General features: G+C 35.6%; 1 protein-coding gene across 4 annotated transcripts in view; it reads left to right on the top strand.

Annotated features, from left to right (window-relative positions):
• The window catches only part of rictora (RPTOR independent companion of MTOR, complex 2 a), a 41,087-nt gene extending 20,401 nt beyond the window's left edge, over nt 1-20,686 (top strand). Inside the window, exons 23-38 of one of the 4 annotated variants that reach the window (XM_048188716.1) lie at nt 592-756; nt 976-1,052; nt 1,711-1,789; nt 1,891-2,000; nt 3,743-3,830; nt 3,918-4,010; nt 4,122-4,228; nt 5,254-5,483; nt 6,679-7,675; nt 10,869-11,046; nt 12,279-12,363; nt 12,943-13,155; nt 13,394-13,549; nt 14,501-14,624; nt 15,157-15,295; nt 17,710-20,686. In XM_048188716.1, coding sequence (XP_048044673.1) covers nt 592-756; nt 976-1,052; nt 1,711-1,789; nt 1,891-2,000; nt 3,743-3,830; nt 3,918-4,010; nt 4,122-4,228; nt 5,254-5,483; nt 6,679-7,675; nt 10,869-11,046; nt 12,279-12,363; nt 12,943-13,155; nt 13,394-13,549; nt 14,501-14,624; nt 15,157-15,295; nt 17,710-17,781 — 2,913 coding nt within the window. In that variant the 3' untranslated portion in view covers nt 17,782-20,686. Of the gene's footprint in view, nt 1-591; nt 757-975; nt 1,053-1,710; nt 1,790-1,890; nt 2,001-3,742; nt 3,831-3,917; nt 4,011-4,121; nt 4,229-5,253; nt 5,484-6,678; nt 7,676-10,838; nt 11,047-12,278; nt 12,364-12,942; nt 13,156-13,390; nt 13,550-14,500; nt 14,625-15,156; nt 15,296-17,709 lie in introns of all 4 variants that reach the window. The other 3 variants (XM_048188714.1, XM_048188715.1, XM_048188713.1) reach the window with 3 other exon arrangements.
• Nucleotides 20,687-20,692: the final 6 nt, after the last annotated feature.

Below are 20,692 nucleotides of genomic sequence, written 5' to 3'. Positions count from 1 at the left end.
TGTAAGGCTGAACACCGTTACTGACAATCCTCATTTTGGCTGCGTGAGATTCTCCAGCTTTGTTGTTGTTGAGCAACTGAAGTGTGAGCTGTTAAAGCTCCGCCCTCTTCTGGAAAGGGGGCGGGGAGCAGCAGCTCATTTGCATTTAAAGGGACACACACAAAAATGGCGTGTTTTTGCTCAAACCCCAATGGGGCAAATTTGACAAGCTATAATAAATGATCTGTGGGATATTTTGAGATGAAACTTCACAGACACATTCTGGGGATACCAGAGACTTAAATGTGAAAGGGGCATTATAGGTCCCCTTTAAAAGCAAGCAAATAACTTCTTTTTTTTTTTAAACAAGTAAATAGCAGTAAATACAACAATGTAAAGGTGTTTTACTGATTCTGTAGTAATCTGCATTTCATTCATGTTCTTTAATGAAACACAAGATTTGTTATATGTCAGATAACTGTTTTATCTTGTATATGATTCCTGTAAAAAAAAAAAACCCTTTCAAGTGGAAAACCCTTTCTGACTGTATATTTGAATTCAGACTGATGTGAATGAGTGATTGACTGATTCTCCCTGTATGTCCTGCTACAGAACTGCCGTCTGTACGCCACCAAACACCTGCGCGTGCTGCTGCGTGCTAATGTTGAGTTCTTCAGTAACTGGGGAATGGAGTTGCTAGTCACCCAGCTGCATGACCACAACAAAACCGTCTCCATGGAGGCACTGGACATCCTGGACGAAGCTTGTGAAGACAAGGTAATTAGCATCACAGCTACAGGAAGCTGATTTAATGCAGATCATTTTTTCATGTAGTTTCAGAAATGAATGTGAAAATGTTTTAAATATTTAGGTAATGATCTGCTAAGTATTAAATAATGTAATACTGTATTTTGAAGTTATAATGTGTTACCCAGGATGCTGTTTCCTACAGCAACTTTGATGCTTTTTATTTCTGATGTGTTGTGATCACTCCAGGCCAACCTGCATGCTCTGATCCACATGAAACCTGCTCTGTCTCACCTGGGAGAGAAAGGCCTTCTGCTGCTGTTGAGGTAAAACAGTCCTGGTTTTTAGTTACTGTATGCTTACAACATAAATGCATTGCTTAAAAATAATTTTTTTCCAGCAAATTTTGATCCTAACACAGTTAAATCGATTATTGAAATTAATTAATTTTCATAATTTAATCTCAAATTTCTCTTTTGCTTGGAGTTACTTTGATATTTAATAACAATATGAATTGCCTTATTTATATTCATATTTCCTTTCAAATTTTAATGCAACTTACCTTTTAAATGAAAAATGCATGTAATATGCAAAGATGTTTTATTGGTGCTGCAATAATCTACATTTTATTAATGTTTTTAAAATTTATTATACAAAAAAATGCAAATAGTTTTTGATGAAAGTCCATGAGATTTTTTTAATTTAAAAAATGTACCATCATAGAGCTTTCTCCATCATTTACTGATAAATACTGAATATCCAGTTATGCCATTTATTTATATAATTTTTATTTAGTCACGTTATTTAACAGTCATATATATATATATATATATCATATATCATATAAAGACAATATCTGAATCTGTTAACTGTGTAAAATTAAATATTTAAATAAGTTCATAAGCTGTTGTATTCCTCATTTGTAAGTTGTTTGGTAAATGAATAAATGTAATATGTTAAATGTCTCTTTGTTTTCCTCTGTAGGTTTCTGTCCATCCCAAAGGGCTTCTCTTACCTCAACGAAAGAGGCTACGTCAACAAACAGCTAGAAAAATGGCAGAAGGTGAAGGCATCAAAACAATAACTCTGTCTCAGTCTGTTTCACGCCTGTGTCTGTTTGTTCCTCTTGAATGAAGAAGTGTTAAGCCATGTGTGTTTTTGCAGGAGTATAATCTGAAGTATGTGGACATGATTGAAGAGCATATGAATGAAGCTCTCACAACATACCGCAAACCTGTTGATGGAGACAACTACGTCCGGCGCAGCAACCAAAGGTCTAAGCACTGCTTATCTTGTAAATATGTTGTAAATGAAGAAGTCAGTTCTTAATATATTAGCAAATTACCACTACTATTGCACATACTTAAGGTTAGGGAGAAACCCCACCCACATCAGGTGATGAACTGCCCTATTAGCATAGACACAACCCTGAGTGAGAGGCATTACAAATGTTATGTTTTGGGATGTACCAACATAAGAGTCTCACTGAGGACATCATGGCTAAATTTCATTTTTGAAGGACATGCATATGAATGCCCTTTCTGACATTTTTGGTGCATGAGATTGTCCTGTAATGTTAGTTCATGTTAAAGGGTTACTTCAGGATTTAGCATTAAGTTTTGTATTAGTAGAATACCACTAGTATTTTCGAATTACCGTGCTTTCCCCCTTCATATCAGCCCGAGATGAGAGATTTATGCATTTTTATTCTGTAAAAAAGCCTCCGATGATGCAAAAATCGTCATTTTGCGTCATCGGAGGCTTTTTTGGCCAGAGGCTTAAAACTACAGCCAGTAATAGCAGGTCGTTCCGCATTTTTTCACCACGCCCATACATATGCGCGTTTGAGGTTACTCACGGACATAGATCAAAGATTTTATCAAAAGTGGGTGTCAATTATATTTTTAAGCTTACAGTAATTAACTTTATTTTGTCTGCACTACATCAGTGGTTCATCTCGCAAATTTATCGGTCTCTGCAGTCATCTCAACCAATACAGCAACAGGCTTTTGTGGTAACGTTAGCATAGATAAATGGACTAACTCAGTTTTACAGAACAGTGGCTTTACTTTGATAACAGTCAACTTATATGCAACTTATATGTAATTGTCTATCTAACGTTACTTTGCTAAGTTTGCAGTTTTACTGCTACCTACAACACTACATATAGGCTACTGTGTTATCAGTCTAGTATCAGCGAGTCTTACCTCTAGGCGAATACGCTTAGTACCAGATGCCCAGGCTGTTCGTCCTCTGGGAAAGTGAATATCGATGGTATCGCGGTGTCCTTCAAAATGGTTCTCTTCATTGCAAGGATATTTGGTTCGTAGTCCTCGTGCTTGAAATGGAGACTACATATTCTGCGGTTTTTTAGGTTTTCTATAACGGTGTCATCTCCAAACGTCAGGTGTTTGATGGCCCGCAGCCACTGTTTACATCGCTCCAAATCTTTAACTTAATCGGAAAATGATGGAAACTTACTTGTCCTTTCCTGGTTTTGGGTGTACATCCAGGTACAAAGCAATTTAGCACCATTTCGCTGTAAATGGATGAACTAACTCACGATTTATAGAATTAATATGTAACAAAGCAAGCCTAGTTGTTTGAATTTTCCTGGTAATGCCACCTGTAACCGATAGGCGTGGTTTGGGCGTGGCCTCGAAAGGGCAGCAAAACAAGTGCATTCTGGGAGTTGTTGTCTTTCATCCACATTAGTCAAAAATACATTTTCTGCCTTTTCTCAGTCTAGAAAGCTCCAAATTCAAAAATAATTTCACATTTCTACTACATAAATGACCAATTTTAAATACACATTCATCTTTCCAGGGGTGAAGTACCCCTTTAACTAATATTAACAAATGGAACCTTATTGTAAAGTGTTACTATAAAAGCTCATTAAAAATATTAGTAAATACTATAATAGTATATAAATAATACTAAAATATATGAATATGGAGCATACTCATATTGTTTTTGTTTTTAACTGCAGTATATATCTCTCGCTCTCATGTTGTAGGTTACAGAGGCCAAATGTCTTTCTCCCTGTGCATTTATATGGGCAGTTGGTCCATGATAAAACCGGCTGCCTGCTGCTGGAAGCTCAGGTACCTGATTATGCACATGCTACTCGCTGTCACTCTATAGCTTTGTGTGTTTTTGTGGATTTATTTGTTAATTTATGTATTTGTTAGGGTGTTATCCCGGATCTTAGCTACACAGTTCGATCTCCAGTGTTGGATAAATGGGAAGGTGTTAAACAGCTGAAGGCTGCGCTATGGGCTCTGGTCAGTGATGGTTTTTACTTACTGTATGTGTTGAGTAGCTAAGGATGTCCTTAAATGTCTCTTTGTATGTGGTGTTTATGGTTTTAATGTTTAACATTTGAAATGTTTCAGGGCAACATTGGCAGCTCGAACTGGGGTTTGAACCTCCTACAGGAGGAGAATGTGATTCCAGATATCATTGCTCTGGCTCAGCACTGTGAGGTTCTGTCCATACGTGGGTAAGACTGCCTAATATAGGAACATATTCGGCTATTTGCAGCTTAATGCCCATAGACGGCATCTATCGGAAACCAAGAGGCCTGCAGTTTGGGGTCAGAAAGGTTTCTTTTAAAGAAATTGATTCTTTTATTTGTCAGAGATGCATTAAATTGAATAAGTTTTTCCACAAAAATATTAAAATATCTGTTTTCAACATTGAAAATAATAAATGTTTCTTGAGTAGCAAATCAACATATTAGAATGATTTATGAAGGGTCATGTGACACTGGACTGGAGTAAATACAGCTGTCAAAATATCTAAAATATACGGAGCCCCGGACATGACATGCAGAAAAAAAAATAGCAGGCTAAATCGTGCGCACGATTTACTATTTCGTTCCCTCGATTTACTAAAACGTGCTAATGATTTATAAATTGGGGTGAACGAAACAGTAAATCACGTGCGGGGATCCGTACAAATAAAAATAGGAAAATAATATTTCACAGTATTACTGTTATTACTGTATTTTTGATCAAATAAATGCAGTCTTAGTGAGCTGAAGAAACTTCTTTCAAATTTTGAACATATTTTCATATTTTACAAATGTGAACATTTCTTTTCTTGACACTCTCAATGTCTGTTTTTCCAAAGTGCTAAAATAGTAATGGTGTAAAATACAGTTAACTCTTTCCCCGCCATTGACAGAATTTTCAGGCTTTACATGTTTTCACTGTTAAATGGTAGGGGGCGCTATTACACAACTTCTAAAAGAGTACAGAATCTCTTTTTGTTCAAAATGTGGAGATATTCATACAACAAAATATTCTGTGGTCCATGAAAGGTTTGTGAAAATTATCAAAATTGCTGGTGGTGGCTGGCAAAAAAAAAAAAAAAAAAAAAAAAAAAAAAAAAATATATATATATATATATATATATATATATATATATATATATATATATATATAAAAAAAATCTGTCAGGGAAAGAGATAAAATAACCTTGCAGCATATGTCCAGTAAGTAACGAACAGCTCTGTCTGTGCAGTACGTGTGTGTATGTGCTGGGCGTGATCAGTCGGACGCGGCAGGGCGGCGATGTGCTGAAGGCTTTGGGATGGGACTCTGTACGGCACAGCCGCAGGCAGCAGTGGCCTGTCGTCCCTGAGGAAGTGGACGCTCCGCTGCCCAGCGAACTGTCGTCTGTGCCCAGCACGCTCAGTCTCAACTCTGAGTCCACCAGCTCACGCCACAACAGCGAGAGCGAAAGTCAACCCAGTGAGTCAATGCACACGGTTCACGTCAGCCTGAAAACTTTTCTTAAAGGGATAGTTCACCCAAAAATGAACATTCTGTCATCATTTACTCACCCTCATGTTGTTCCAAACCTGTTTGAGTTTCTTTCTTCTGAACACAAAAGAAGATATTTTGAAGAATATGGGTAACCAAACAGTTGATGGACCCCACTGACTAAAATATTTTTATTTGTGTACAGCAGAACAAATATAGTTATTGTTCTTGGTGTTAAGGGGCTTAATCAGTTTTTTGGTCTAAATGTCTAAGCATCATTAAACTAGATAGATTTTCTATTTGCAGTTGCATAATTGCATTATATTGCAGAGTTGCATAATATTTTTATTACAATATTGCCATTTTTCACCTCTAAATCCTCTAAATATGCCAAAATATGCCTATTATCTCTATTTCAAGATAAATGAAAGAAATGAAATCCTTCTTTACTTTATCTTATTTATTTAATATAATTATTTACTAGAATTGTTTTTTTTTTTTAATAAATCGAGGTTGTTTAAGGGATGTTTAGAAAAATATTTTATTTTTTCCACTTCATTTTCGGTGGAAATCAAGACAAAGCACTAATTTAGGGGAAAAATGCATTGTTTTTTTATTATTATTTTTTATTTACTTTTATGCATGATTAAATTATATATCTTGTTTCAATCACTATTATGCCAGATTATGGAAGTAAATTGGGTTATGTAAATAGTATTTCATGTTTATTGTCGTCAGTGTTATTTTAGTATTATTTATATACTATTATAGTATTTATTAATATTTTGAATTAGCTTTTATTTTTTAAATTTTCAGTTTAATTTTTAATTTTAGAGCAACTAAGTAATTTTATGTTTTTTATGTAATTTTTATTAGTTTCTTTTATTTAGCTTTTATTTATATTTATTTCAATTTTAGTTAGTTATTTTAGTACTTAATCTTATTTCAGTTAGGTGCCAAGGCAACATTTCTAATTTTCATTTAAGTTTAAGTTTTTGATCTAATATTTGAGCTTTATTTCAATTAACAAAAACTATTATTAATACTGTAGTTTTGGTTTTAGTTAACAGTAACAGATTGTAGTATCCACACTTGCACAACAAACATTGTATGCATAAATAATCATTGCAATCTGTTGTTTTGAATTTTACATCTATTGTAATATTGCATGTGTCGCTCTCAGGTCTGTATTTCATGGATGACGACCGCGAGGGTTTGGACATGTACGAGGACTCTTCTATCTCCATGCACACAAAAACCTCAAAGGACAGAAGCCCTTTCACCATCCTCACCCCCTCGCATCTCAGAAACCGCTTTCTCAACTCCTTGTCCCTTCCCAGTAAGAAGGGGCGAAGCCCCACTGACACTAAAGGCACAATCAATGCTGGAAAATCACCCGAGGAGCTCCAGCTCCTGAGGCGTAATCGGACCGTAACCGAACCCTCAAACTTTTCTCCAGGCCACTCGGGGCAGAGCGAGGTCTTTTATAACGGCAGTCGCATGCCCCGCAGCCCGACGGTTAGCCTTGAGACCTCGTTTGTGGGCATAAAAGCACTAGCAGAACCATACGCCACTGAGGGGAGCTCAGATTCAGAGGGCAGAGGTCAACATAAGAGAGAGCGGAGCAGCAGGGAGCGGTTGACATGTGACGGTGCCTCTGTTCTGCCGGGAGGCGGCACGTTTAAGAGCCGCAGTCAGAGCTTCAACACGGACACTACAACCAGTGGCATCAGCTCCATGAGCTCCTCCCCTTCCCGAGAGCCCCCCTCTGCCATGGCCATGGATACGGACTGCGCCAGCCTCAACACGGTGGTAAGCGCCAAAACTGTGAAAATGCAACACTCGCTCAGTCCTCAGTCCAATCATAACCACATCCTGTTGTCCAAGTCCAATTCCACCTCGCTGGTTCCTCCCGGGTCGGCGCACACTTTGCCGCGTAGGGCGCAGTCGCTGAAATCTCCCTCTGTGGCCACCATCAAGAGCCTGGTGGACTGCAGCTACATCTACACAAGCCCCCGTGACGCGCTAGGATACGCCACGCTCAAACGCCTGCAGCAGCAAAGGATCCACCCGTCTCTGTCACACAGCGAGGCGTTGGCATCGCCAGCTAAAGATGTACTGTTTACAGACACAATCACCATGAAAACGCGGAGCCTCGACTCACGGCTCACCCCACGCAGGTACTTGGTCATTAATATTTTTTCAGCTTTCATTTAACTACTACTTGGTTTTTATCCAAATTCAGTACATAATTATTTCTAGTTCTCTCTCTCTCTCTCTCTATATATATATATATATATATATATATATATATATATATATATATATATATATATATATATATATATATATATCTCATCACTAAACATGTCAAGAACATGTCCAGGTCATAGTTTACCCCAAAATCAGAAGGAAAAATATCTAATTATAATTTGCATAAGAAAATAAAACCTAATTTTAGGACAGTTTTTTTTTTTTTCAGTGAGCCATTATCTCCAATAAATAAATTTATTTTACCAAGAAAAAAAAATTACAAGTTTTTATAGATACCTGTAATTGTTTTGTACTGTCTGATGATTAATTAATTATACAATTATGGTAATTTATGGTAGAAAAAAATTACTGTAATGTACATTATTTTATTAATTACATGAATGACAATCTAAAAAGTAGCAATAAGATTAATAAGAATTACAAAAAAAAAAAAAATCAGAATTCTGATTTTCATAAAAAATGTGTCATGATGGTCCAAAAAGTCTGAATAAGCTTATATATATATATATATATATATATGTATATATATGTATATATATGTATGTATAATAGTTAATAGTTAGTAAGCTAGTTGTTAAGTTTAGGTATTGGGTAGGATTATGGGATGTAGAATATGGTCATGCAGACAAAGGCATTAATGTCTGCTTTATAAATACTAATAAGCAGCCAATATCCTATTAATATGTATGCTAATAAGCAACTACAGTAATCAACATTTGAAGTGGATCAAAACCTTTTGTCAAAGTTGTCCTAAAACCTTCTTCTTAAGACAACTTAGTTCTTTTTTGCTCCACTTAAACTATATTTAAACATTCAAAGCTTAAGCCCAACCCTCCTATACTTAATTTTCAACGTTTCACGCACAGTTCAGTGCGGAAGCATTTCAAAGTATTGCAGAAAGACACATTCGATATGTGCACACTAACTAGTGGACTTTGTTTTCAAGCGCTCAAGTCATTTGTGTATGCGCTGTTCTTCTTCTGCTCTCTTTCCTATTGTGGCGGTTCACAAACAGCATTGTATTACTGCGTGCGCCCCCTTCTGGATTGGAGTGTGGATCACCTGTAACTAACTGTATTCATCCTCTAACTGCATGAACTGAGACATCTGTACCATACGGTTCGGGACGAATACCATTACACCATTACACGCCTAATAAATATATATATATATATATATTTATTTATTAGGGCTGTCAAAATAACACGTTAATTTCAGTTAATTAATCTGAGAAAAAATAATGCGTTAAAAAAATAACGCAGATTAATCCATTCTGTATTGACCTTTGAACCTGGAGCCGTTCTAGCCACCATTCGACTGTATGAAGGAGGGAAATGACTGGTGCGCTGACGGACAGAACGAGCAGAGCTCCTCCCTCGTGTGCGCGATCTTTTGCGATGTCCTAATAACAGTTGCGATTCGCACGCAACGCGTCAACGTCCACTAATGTCCAATTCGCGACCTAATGACTCATTTGAACAGATTCATTTTAATGAATCATGACAACAACTGATCTGTCCACACGGTCTATAATGAATCATTTACTCGAACTCTGAAATGAGAACATAAGTGTGCTTACCCCATTTAGCAAGAGTGGTTAGTAAAATTAGCTTTAATAATCCACAATATTTTCAGGTTATTTAAATGACAATGTGTAGTAAATTAGGCCTACCTATAAAATCAGTTAGTTTAGACTGGAGTGAGGTGAAAACAGAACAAAGCAAGTTGTTGTTAGCTAGGTGCATTCAATTGTATATGGTAGAAAATTATATTATTGGTTAATATAACTTCTAAATTCTACTTTTTAATACTTTTCAGGTTTAGCAAAAAAGCATCTTCTCTTACAAAGCTATAAAATTGCCCTCTTTTGCAAAGAGGGCAAGAAAGAATTACAGTGAGAGTGACGGGTACTTTATTGTCAGTATCGGGCTCGCAGATCACGTGGGTAGTAGGGCACTTTTTACTGTTTGTGTGGATGACCATGTCTGTCACCACCGAAGACCATTTTTGACCCAGGAAAAACCCTGCATTTATTCATTTGAATTGAAATATTTAATACTTTCACAGCAAAAATTATGTATGCGATTAATTTAGATTAATTAATCACAGAGTATGTAATTAATTAGATTAAAATTTTTAATCGATTGACAGCCCTAATATAAATATATATATATATATATATATATATATATATATATATATATATATATATATATATATATATATATATATATATATATATATATATATATATATGTTTTGGGTTTGGGCATATACATATATAATGTATATGTATTGGGTTGAAATATGACTTTGGACATGTTCTTATCAAGTTTGTGACATTCACTCCTATATGAAAGTGAAATTAAAGTTCAGGGTGTTTTTTGCTGGTCCTCAGGTATTCTTATAAAAGCTATTCTGGGCCGTTCAACTCCCAACGCAGAGTGTCCAGAACTCTTGTGCCATGGTGGGTAGAGCAGCTCAAGTGTAGGATCCCCTCATTAGCTCTGACCACTGTAGAGTTTCCATCATAGAAACACTGTAGAGTACAAGGCAACATCCCGTCCCATGCGACTACTTTTCCAGTCATTTCCCCCAAATAACTTCTCCATCTTTCACTCATTCATTCACATTTTATGATGAGTGAGTGACTGGATACTAATACATATCAAAGACTCGGTCAGATGGTTGTGGAAACACTGCTTTAGGAAAACCACAAACCTTGTTGATGTGGTGCTGACCTGGGATGCTTGATCTACTCCTGCAGATCCAATACAAACTCGACTCAAACAACTAAAAAGGTTTGGAAATATCTTTAGAAGACTTGGCATACTATCTGCATACTATTGCATACTATTAATTTGGTGTACACGGATACAGCCTTTATGTTTAATCAAAATTACAGCCAGGTATTTTGTGTCAGGATTCAAATTATTTGCTGAAGGTGGATGTCCAGGAGTAGGTATAAAATGTTTTTAGTTGTGTCAGTCGTAAAGGTTTTGATTAATAGCTGTTGTTGACTGTTCGTAGACCATTGTAATAAAAGCGATTAGAGCTAATGTTTTGCAGTGCGTGTGCTTGTGTTCGCTCTCCTCTCAGGTTTTTGAAAGCTCTGAGTTTTGCGTCTCTGGATAAGGAGGATTTGCTGAGTCCGATCAATCACTCCACCCTGCAGCGCTCCTCTTCCATGCGCTCTATGGTCTCTAGCGCCACCTATGGCTGCAGCGAGGACTACATCGGCCTGGCGCTACCCCTGGACATCAACCAAATGTTTCAGGTACATTTTGTCGTGTACTTTTATTAATGTGTATGTGGAGGTTTATGCGAATTTGAATCAGTTTTCATGAGTGTTGATTCAGTTGAAGGTGCAGTATTTTAACTTTTTTGCTCCCACTATGGACATGACATAACTCTGATTGTGTGGCTTATTTAGGAGAAGGATGCTGTCACTTTCCTGAGTAGATCAGACTTTTGATGACAAAATGACTTCAAAATATCCCCGTAGACTTGCAGTAATGCAGTGAGCTTAGCTGTAGCGACCACTGTTCTCTATGGAAGCTTGTTTCTGCCAAGGAATTAAACCGTTTAGGAGATTATTGTGACTTTTTAACTCACAATTCTGACTCCTTTTCTCTCAATTCAGACTTTTTTCTCCCAATTCTGACTTTTTTTCTCCCAATTACGTGTTTATATCTCACAATTCTGACTCCTTTTCTTGAAATTCGGACTTTTTTCTCCCAATTCTGACTTTTTTCTACCAATTGCGTGTTTATTTCTCACAATTCTGACTCCTTTTCTCTCAATTCAGACTTTTTTCTCCCAATTCTGACTTTTTTTCTACCAATTGCGTGTTTATATCTCACAATTCTGACTTTTTTTCTCCCAATTCTGACTTTTTTTCTCCCAATTGCGTGTTTATATCTCACAATTCTGACTCCTTTTCTCTCAATTCAGACTTTTTTCTCCCAATTCTGACTTTTTTTCTACCAATTGCGTGTTTATATCTCACAATTCTGACTTTTTTTTCTCCCAATTCTGACTTTTTTTCTCCCAATTGCGTGTTTATATCTCACAATTCTGACTCCTTTTCTTGCAATTCTGACTTTTTTCTCCCAATTCGGACTTTTTTTCTACCAATTGCTTGTTTGTATCTCTCAATTCTGACCTTTTTCTTCAAATTGTGAGTTTATATCTCGCAATTTACTTATTTTCTTGCAGTTCTGACTTTTGTCTTACAATTGCAAGTTTATATCTCACAATTCTGACTTAACTTGCAAAAGCGAGATTATATCTCACAATTCTGAAAAAAAGTGTCAGAATTGAGATAATGTTGCAATTACCTTTTTTATTTAGTGGCAGAAACAAATTTCCATAGTTCTCTGCTTTTTTGTAGAAACCTTTTTTTTTTTTTTCTTCAAGTTATGAAAAACTATTTGATTTCCCTGTAAGTCTTTTAAATGTGTTGAGTGTAAGTGTTTACTTTCATTTAAAATTTTATTTTATTTTTAGATTAAAGAAACTTCATATTTCCAGAAGAGAACAAGCCCTCCTGCTGGAGAAAAATCATCCAAATTTCTTTTTGGAGAATCTAATGGTATGACTGCTTGTAGCATCACCCTTATTTTTCTGTATTTCTAGTATCATTAATAATTATTAAATAGAAATGCACTACCTTTCAAAAGTTTGGGGTTAGTAAGATTTCTTCAACTCACCAAGGCTTGATCAAATATACAGTAAAAACAGTGACATTGTGAAGTATTACAATTTAAAATAAATGTTTTCTTTTTGAATATATTTTAAAATGTAATTTATTCCTGTGATCAAAGCTGAATTTTCAGCATCATTACTCCAGTCTTCTGTGTCACATGATCCTTCAGAAATCATTCTAATATGCTGATTTGCTGCTCAAGAAACATTTCTGACTATTATCAATGTTAAAAACACACCGCTTCATATTTTTTCAGGATTCTTTGAACAGACAGTAAAAAAAACACTTTTTGTAACATTAATAATGTCTTTACTGTCACTTTTGATCAATTTCATGTGTCCTTGCTCAATAAAAGTATTAATTTATTTTACTGACCCCCAAACGGTAGTGTATATAATAAACATGTAAAAATGAAACACTACATCTTAGGAAAAATCTGTGTGTTTTTCCTGTCTGTGTTTGTAGGTTTCTTAGATTCATGTCGTGGTCCGCTGAAGACTCAGGTGAGCATAACGGAGCTGTTAAACAGCAGCCGGTCGGAGCAGCACCACCTGCTGGGCGCTGATGAGACGACAGGCTTACAGGAGCACACGGAGCAGAACTGCCTCTACTGCAGCGCTCTCACGACCATCGGCTCTCACACACACAGCCACCTGAACAACACACACACTCGCACAGGTGAGCAAACAAACATATTGCCAGAGTCACAAATTCAAGCAATTTAATTTTCAGAAATCATCTTTTTTGTAAATGTGTATGATACCGCTGCTTTCTAGTGTTATTAGAGGTGGTGTAGGTTAATGGATACAGATCTGGGATGTGGTAACTGGAAAGGTTGCAGGTTCAAATCCCAATGTCAGTCTTACAGTCTCCAGATTTGAGTGAAAATTAGTAATTTAGTCTTATGTTCCAGCAGATCTGTCTGATGGTTTCTCTCAGTGGCACAGCCAGCCTTCCCATAATCACTTGGAGGTGGTCGCCCAGTCCAAGTTCTCAGGAATCTCGGGCTGCAGCGATGCTGCCGTCAGTCAGGGATCGTCCAGCAGCACTCCCAGCGCAGAGATCATACTGGGTGAGATCAGATCCCATCAATGCACAAGACTAGTTCTGTTTGACCTCTGAGATTCTGAAACCACATACTAAGACACAACCTACACTTTTCACAACCATTTTTCTGGAGTTTTTCAGTTCCTGGAAATATGTGGATGTTTTACTGGGGTATCAGTAACAGTATAACATCAAGGTACATAGTGATATGCAATATTTAATGTTTTTGTTTGCATCAAATTAATAATGACATTTATACTGACAAATTTCTTTTGAACTCTTGTCTAATTAAAGAGTGAACTTGTTTTTTTGTTTAGATTCTACTTTTTTGTTTTTTTTAATTACATTTTGTTAAATTATTTAAAGGAACGACACAAAATACAGACCAGTTACAGCTTTCCCATACCAACATATATAATAATTAAGTTAAAATAATAATAATAATAATAATAGTACAGTACAGCATGGCACTAGCCGTGCCAAGGTCATGGGTTTGATTCCCAGGGAAAGCAGAACTAATAATATGTAAATGTGTAGGGTAAATAATGAACTGTTAAAAAAAGAACTTGATATTATTGGTTTCCAGTATCAAAATAATGTAAGAAAATATTGAAATTGTCCAACACCGACAATTGTTATGTGGTTTAGGAGATAGAAAATATCATTACTTAATGTGTATGAATGAAAGGTCGATGATAGAAAACTGTGTGTGTGGTTCATTTAGACCCAATGTTATGGAGACAAAATGTCCCCACATAAATGGCAATATCCAAAATCCTTGTGGGGACAGTTTTTGGTCCCCATGAGGAAAACGGCTTATAAATCATACTAAGTGATGTTTTTTGAAAATGTAAAAATACAGAAAGTTTTCTGTGTTGTGTATATTATATACAGTGTGTACAGTATAAAAATCATTATGTCTAGGGAAAGTCCCCATAAAACATAAAACCCAATGTGTGTGTGTGCGTGTGTGCAGGTGGGAAGGCGATATCTGAGGACGGTCCAGCCTGCAGAGTTCTCCTGAGGAAAGAGGTTCTGCGACTCGTCATCAACCTCAGCTCTTCAGTCGGTACCAAAGGACACGAAACCGGATTACTCACGTAAGATCAAGCAAGAAATACCGTGCAAGCGTGAGTGTGTGTGTTTGCCTGGCAAGTCCAGAATGATATATCTTCTACAAGATATATCAGTCTGGTCAGTCCGCCCTCCATCGCACCTCGAGTCAACTCCAAACCGTACCATGCAATCAGATTCGTTTATTTTTAGTGACGCAAACAGCATCACTCTAGTGCAGCGAAAGTCCCTTCAATATCAACAAAGACTGCGCACGCGAGACCCGAGAGTTTGTTCTATTCAGCCGTGAATTCAGTTTTAAATGACCAAAAACACATTAATTATTTACTTTTCGCTGTTGACTCTCGTCGCTTTGCTAACATCATATCCGCCCTTCTCTGATTGGTTTACACCGTTTCCTGTTTGCTCGGATTTGCTCCGCCCTAGAAATCGAATTGATTCAATGGCGACCAGACTCATCCGCTGGTACAGCGGTGAGGCTGGATTTTCCAGGCAATGTGTGTGTGTGTGTGTGTGTTCTGATTTCATTCCTGTGTAATGGTCTGCTGCCCTCTGCAGGATAAAGGAGAAGTTTCCGTATGCATTCGATGACATCTGCCTGTACTCTGAGGTTTCCTTCCTGCTGGCCAACTGCATGTTCCGTCTGGCTTCACGCCGCTTCATCCAAGAGCTCTTCCAGGATGTGCAGTTCATTCCGGTACAACATCACTCTGAAACGCCTCTATAATAAATATCCACCAAAATAATTTTACAGCAACTGAACTAAAGGTATCTGAGTTCATAGTGCTCAGAAAGGTTTGTAGCTTCTACATTTGATTACAGACTCATAGCCATACTTGGCTAAAATTATTAAAAATTAAAATATTAATATATAATATATTAAAGATTAATATTTCTTCATTGTATGACTGTCGTTAAAATCACAAATTAGCGCACACACACACGTGTCTATATTTAATTTTATTTAGCTTTTATTCATCACAGAAGCATTAAATTGATTAAAAGTGGATCTCGGTTTTATCGCTATTGAGTTTTAAAAAGTTAGCTGAAAGCCAGTCTTTAATTTCAGCTAAACAGCTGGACAAAAAAGCAGGAGGAAAAGAGCCAGGGGGTTTGGAAGACAAGTAGAGCTGAGTTTCAACAGCGTAGCAGTGAAAGTGAATACCATATTTCCTGAACACCAGTAGTAACTGTAGATGATCTCGATCGAAATTGTGTAAGTTGGACGAACTGAGTGCGACCAGAGAGATATGATATAAACCAGGACAAGGGTGTGCCAGTGAAAAGAAAATCAAAAATGCAGCCTTGATGAGCATAAGTACGGAAGAGGATTAGGGCCAAGCAATAATAAAAAAAATAAAACCATCTCGAGATTATAGTTGTTAAATTTCGAGAAAAAAGTCGAGATAAAATGTTGAGAATAAACTCATTAAATTACGAGAAAAAACTCGTTAAATTTCGAGAAAAAAGTCGAGATAAAAAGTTGAGAATAAAGTCATTAAATTACGAGAAAAAAGTCATTAAATTACGAAAAAAAAGTCATTAAATTACGAAAAAAAAGTCGTTAAATTATGAGAACAAATTCGTAATTTAACAAATTTGTTCTCGTAATTTAACGACTTTTTTCTCATAATTTAATGAGTTTATTCTCAACATTTTATCTCGACTTTTTTCTTTAAATTTAACGAGTTTTTTCTCGTAATTTAACGAGTTTATTCTCAACATTTTATCTCGACTTTTTTCTCGAAATTTAACGAGTTTTTTTCTCGTAATTTAACGAGTTTATTCTCAACATTTTATCTCGATTTTTTTTCTCAAAATTTAACAAGTTTTTTCTCGTAATTTAACAAGTTTATTCTCAACATTTTATCTCGACTTTTTTCTCGAAATTTAACACGTTTTTTTCTCATAATTTAACGAGTTTATTCTCAACATTTTATCTCGACTTTTTTCTCGAAATTTAACGAGTTTTTTCTCGTAATTTAACGAGTTTATTCTCAACATTTTATCTCGACTTTTTTCTTTAAATTTAACGAGTTTTTTCTCGTAATTTAACAAGTTTATTCTCAACATTTTATCTCGACTTTTTTCTTTAAATTTAACGAGTTTTTTCTCGTAATTTAACAAGTTTATTCTCAACATTTTATCTCGACTTTTTTCTTTAAATTTAACGAGTTTTTTCTCGTAATTTAACGAGTTTATTCTCAACATTTTATCTCGACTTTTTTCTCGAAATTTAACGAGTTTTTTCTCGTAATTTAACGAGTTTATTCTCAACATTTTATCTCGACTTTTTTCTCGAAATTTAACGACATTTTTCTCATAATTTAACGAATTTGTTCTCGTAATTTAAGTACTTTTTTCTCGTAATTTAACGAGTTTATTCTCAACATTTTATCTCGACTTTTTTCTTTAAATTTAACGAGTTTTTTCTCGTAATTTAACGAGTTTATTCTCAACATTTTATCTCGACTTTTTTCTCGAAATTTAACACGCTTTTTTCTCATAATTTAACGAGTTTATTCTCAACATTTTATCTCGACTTTTTTCTCGAAATTTAACGAGTTTTTTCTCGTAATTTAACGAGTTTATTCTCCCATATTTTATCTCGACTTTTTTCTCGAAATTTAACACGCTTTTTTCTCATAATTTAACGAGTTTATTCTCGTAATTTAAGTACTTTTTTCTCGTAATTTAACGAGTTTATTCTCAACATTTTATCTCGACTTTTTTCTCGAAATTTAACGAGTTTTTTCTCGTAATTTAACGAGTTTATTCTCAACATTTTATCTCGACTTTTTTCTCGAAATTTAACACGCTTTTTTCTCATAATTTAACGAGTTTATTCTCAACATTTTATCTCGACTTTTTTCTCGAAATTTAACAACTTTAATCTCGAGATGGTTTTATTTTTTTTATTATTGCTTGGCCCTAATCCTCTTCCGTACAAGAGACTTTTTTTCAAAAACATTAAAACATCTTACCAACCACAAACCAAAATATAAATATTTATCTGTGAATTTTGAATAAAATATTATGTTGAACATGTGATATCGGTCCACCACTAGGGTTTAATAGTGTCTGTGATGTTGACTGTGTTTCTGTCTCCAGCTGTATAATGAAGCTGAAGCTGTGTTGACTAAACCAGCGCAACCTGTTCCGATGGAGACTGCAGAGTCTTGATAACTCCGTCAGCTTCCTGAACACCTCATCGCCCCATCCCTCCATCACCTCACCTCCCATACGGCACAGAGACACACAGTTAAATGAAAATGGAGGAGGGGAAAGCAGGCTGCGGATGGAGGAAGCGATTACAGGAATACTGAAACGAGCCCCTGGACTTCAGACGGTGTTTCTGAAAGAGGAGCAGTTTACCAAATAACGTCTTCAGACTGTGAAACAGGTGAACCGGAACACTTCCTTGTTCACAAAAAAACATCACAAAGACTCTATTTTAAAAAAAGAAAAAAAAAGCTGTTGACACTTTAAGAGCGCTGGATGCACAGAGGAGATAAACTGTTCTCTGCACTGGTGTGTGTACATATCCCCCCCATGCCAATGTTTCGAAATATCACGTAAACACTACAAAGAATTCTGTGACTGCTTTGGATTCAGTGCAAATGCTTTGACTAGGAATTGAAGACTTCCAGAAGTGAGAGAATGGGCGAAACGTTGATTACATTTGTACTATTTATTAATTTCTTTTCTTTTGTATGCGTGTTTGGATTTTTTTATTACCTCCAGACAATCAGAATTCAGTGTTTTGGGGAAAAAAAACGTAGTGTGGGACACTCGAATCTTAGTGTCACGCATCTTGTGTTGGATATCTGTCGTCCGCAAGTCTCAGAAATACTTGTACAGGAAATTCTAAAAAAAAAACAGTGCAGACAAAGAGTGTGTGAGCACTGATACACACACACACATAATCACAGAGGGAGTTTGACTGATAATAGTGTGGATGTTTTCACCACCTCCAGGGTGAATCATGAAAGCTGTCAAGGTGCTTTGGTCTGATCTGATGGTGATTGGTGATACGGTGGCGGTTAGTTTGACTCTGAAACCGGATAAACATAATCATGCATGGTATAGTTTAATTGCCATACATAATAAAAGTTATCATCAAGTACATTTTTGAAGGAATATTCTGAGTTCAGTACAAGATTTGTGCGATGCACCAGATCTTTGGCATAATGTTGATTACGACAGTAAATCATTTTGACTGTGTGAACAGTTAAGCTACATTGACTTCCATTATAAGTGTGTTTTTGTACAAACTGGTCAATCTCTCGTCATGCCTGTATTATATTTCACGTTTTTTGTTAGACAATTAAGCACATCTCCTTTACAAATTCTGATTGTGATGTGAAAGAAATTTTTTTTTTTTTAAATATTTATGCACATTATTGTAGTATTTGTTGTACTGCCTTGATGCTGATTTAATTCAATTTAAAAAAAACAACAACTTTATATTACATATATGAAAATCGCTTAAGAATAATGGAAATTTCAATAGGATTAGATTTTTTGGGGGAGCAAAATGTGTTTAATTGTCATGACAATAATGTTACAATGCAAATGAATAGTCCTAAAACAGGTTTAATTTACTTTATGTAAAATATGTACTTTTTTATTTTTTGTTTTGCTTGTTTTTGCATTCTGAAATTTTCATGACAATTAAGCACATTTCCCTTCCAAATTCACAACTGTAATGTGACGACAACTTAATTGGTAAAATATTTATACACATCACGGTAGTGTTTTTGTACTGCCTTGATGCTGATTTAATTTAAAATGTATGTATTACAGGAATATTACATGAGTTATTGTATTTTCAATGGGATTTAAATCTTTCTGGAAGCAAAATGTGCTTAATTGTCATGACAATAATGTTGCAATACAAAATAATAGTCCTTAAAACAGGCTTCATTTTCTTTATGTAAAATAAACTTTTATTTTTTCTTGTTTGTTTTTTTTAAGCACATTTCCCTTCCAAATTTTCAGGATTGTAATGTGACAAAAAATATCTGTAAAATACATATTAGTAGTATTTATTGTAATGCCTTGGTGCTGATTTAATTTATAAAAAAAAATATATATATATATATATGGGAATTTCATTAAGATTTTTTTTTTTTTTTTTCTGGAAGCAAAAAGTGCTTAATTGTCATATCAATGTCAATGCAAAGTAATAGTCCTAAAAACAGATAAATACTATACTGATGGACTAGTCAAAATGATTTTCTGGTGTAATCGACAACATGCCACCAATGCGATACATGAAAGTGTCAAACCAGGAATATTCCTTTAAGCTGCCAAAGCACTGCTTTAGGAAGAGTATAAGTATTAGCTTGATGTGTTGTCTATATTCTGGTAGAGTTTCCCTTCACGTTGCACCTTTTAAATGCATCGAATCCCAGTGTGTTTCCTTTGAACGTGCACCTGATTTATCACTTCAACTCTGAGCAAACCAAACCTGCACTGAACCGTTTGATGCGTTAAAACACTGGCACAGACAGAGCTATTCAAATGTTTGACCAATTTTGTAGTAGTAATTCTCATAGTAAGCCGCAGTTTTTACATTCGTCTTTCTTATCGATGTTCTCGACGTGTTCCTGATGTTCACACAAAGCACTGAACGGATCCATCTTTCCTGTTCTCCCAAAATGATGTTTAGATTGCATGTTGAATTGAGACAAATCCAGTTGCTTATTTATTAACTGCAAGACCTTTTGTTAATATGCGTGTACCGTCACATCCACGTCGTGTCTCGGCGCTGCTGCTACTGCCTTCAACTGACTGCGATTTGATTGGCTGAAGAGAGCGTGCCATGGCTTTGGCATCTGCCTGTGCTATGGATCTGTACCATAGTGGCGTGAGACAGAAAAGTAACGAAAAAAAAAATATATTTATATTTTTCCTAAAAGATGACATTGCAAAAGACGGTGTAATTTAAAGGAGTTGTTTTTGTTTTTGCCTGAATTGTGGTTTCCCTTGTAAAGTGTGTACAGTGTGTTTTTGGGCACTTTCAGCTCTGGAAAAAGTCTTATCAAAGGGATGTATAATTAAAGAGGAAAACTCATGGAGTGCATCTGTG

This window comes from Megalobrama amblycephala, linkage group LG4 (genome assembly GCF_018812025.1).
Source record: "Megalobrama amblycephala isolate DHTTF-2021 linkage group LG4, ASM1881202v1, whole genome shotgun sequence".
NCBI lineage: Eukaryota > Metazoa > Chordata > Actinopteri > Cypriniformes > Xenocyprididae > Megalobrama > Megalobrama amblycephala.
This window is presented reverse-complemented; position numbering and strand designations above follow the sequence as displayed.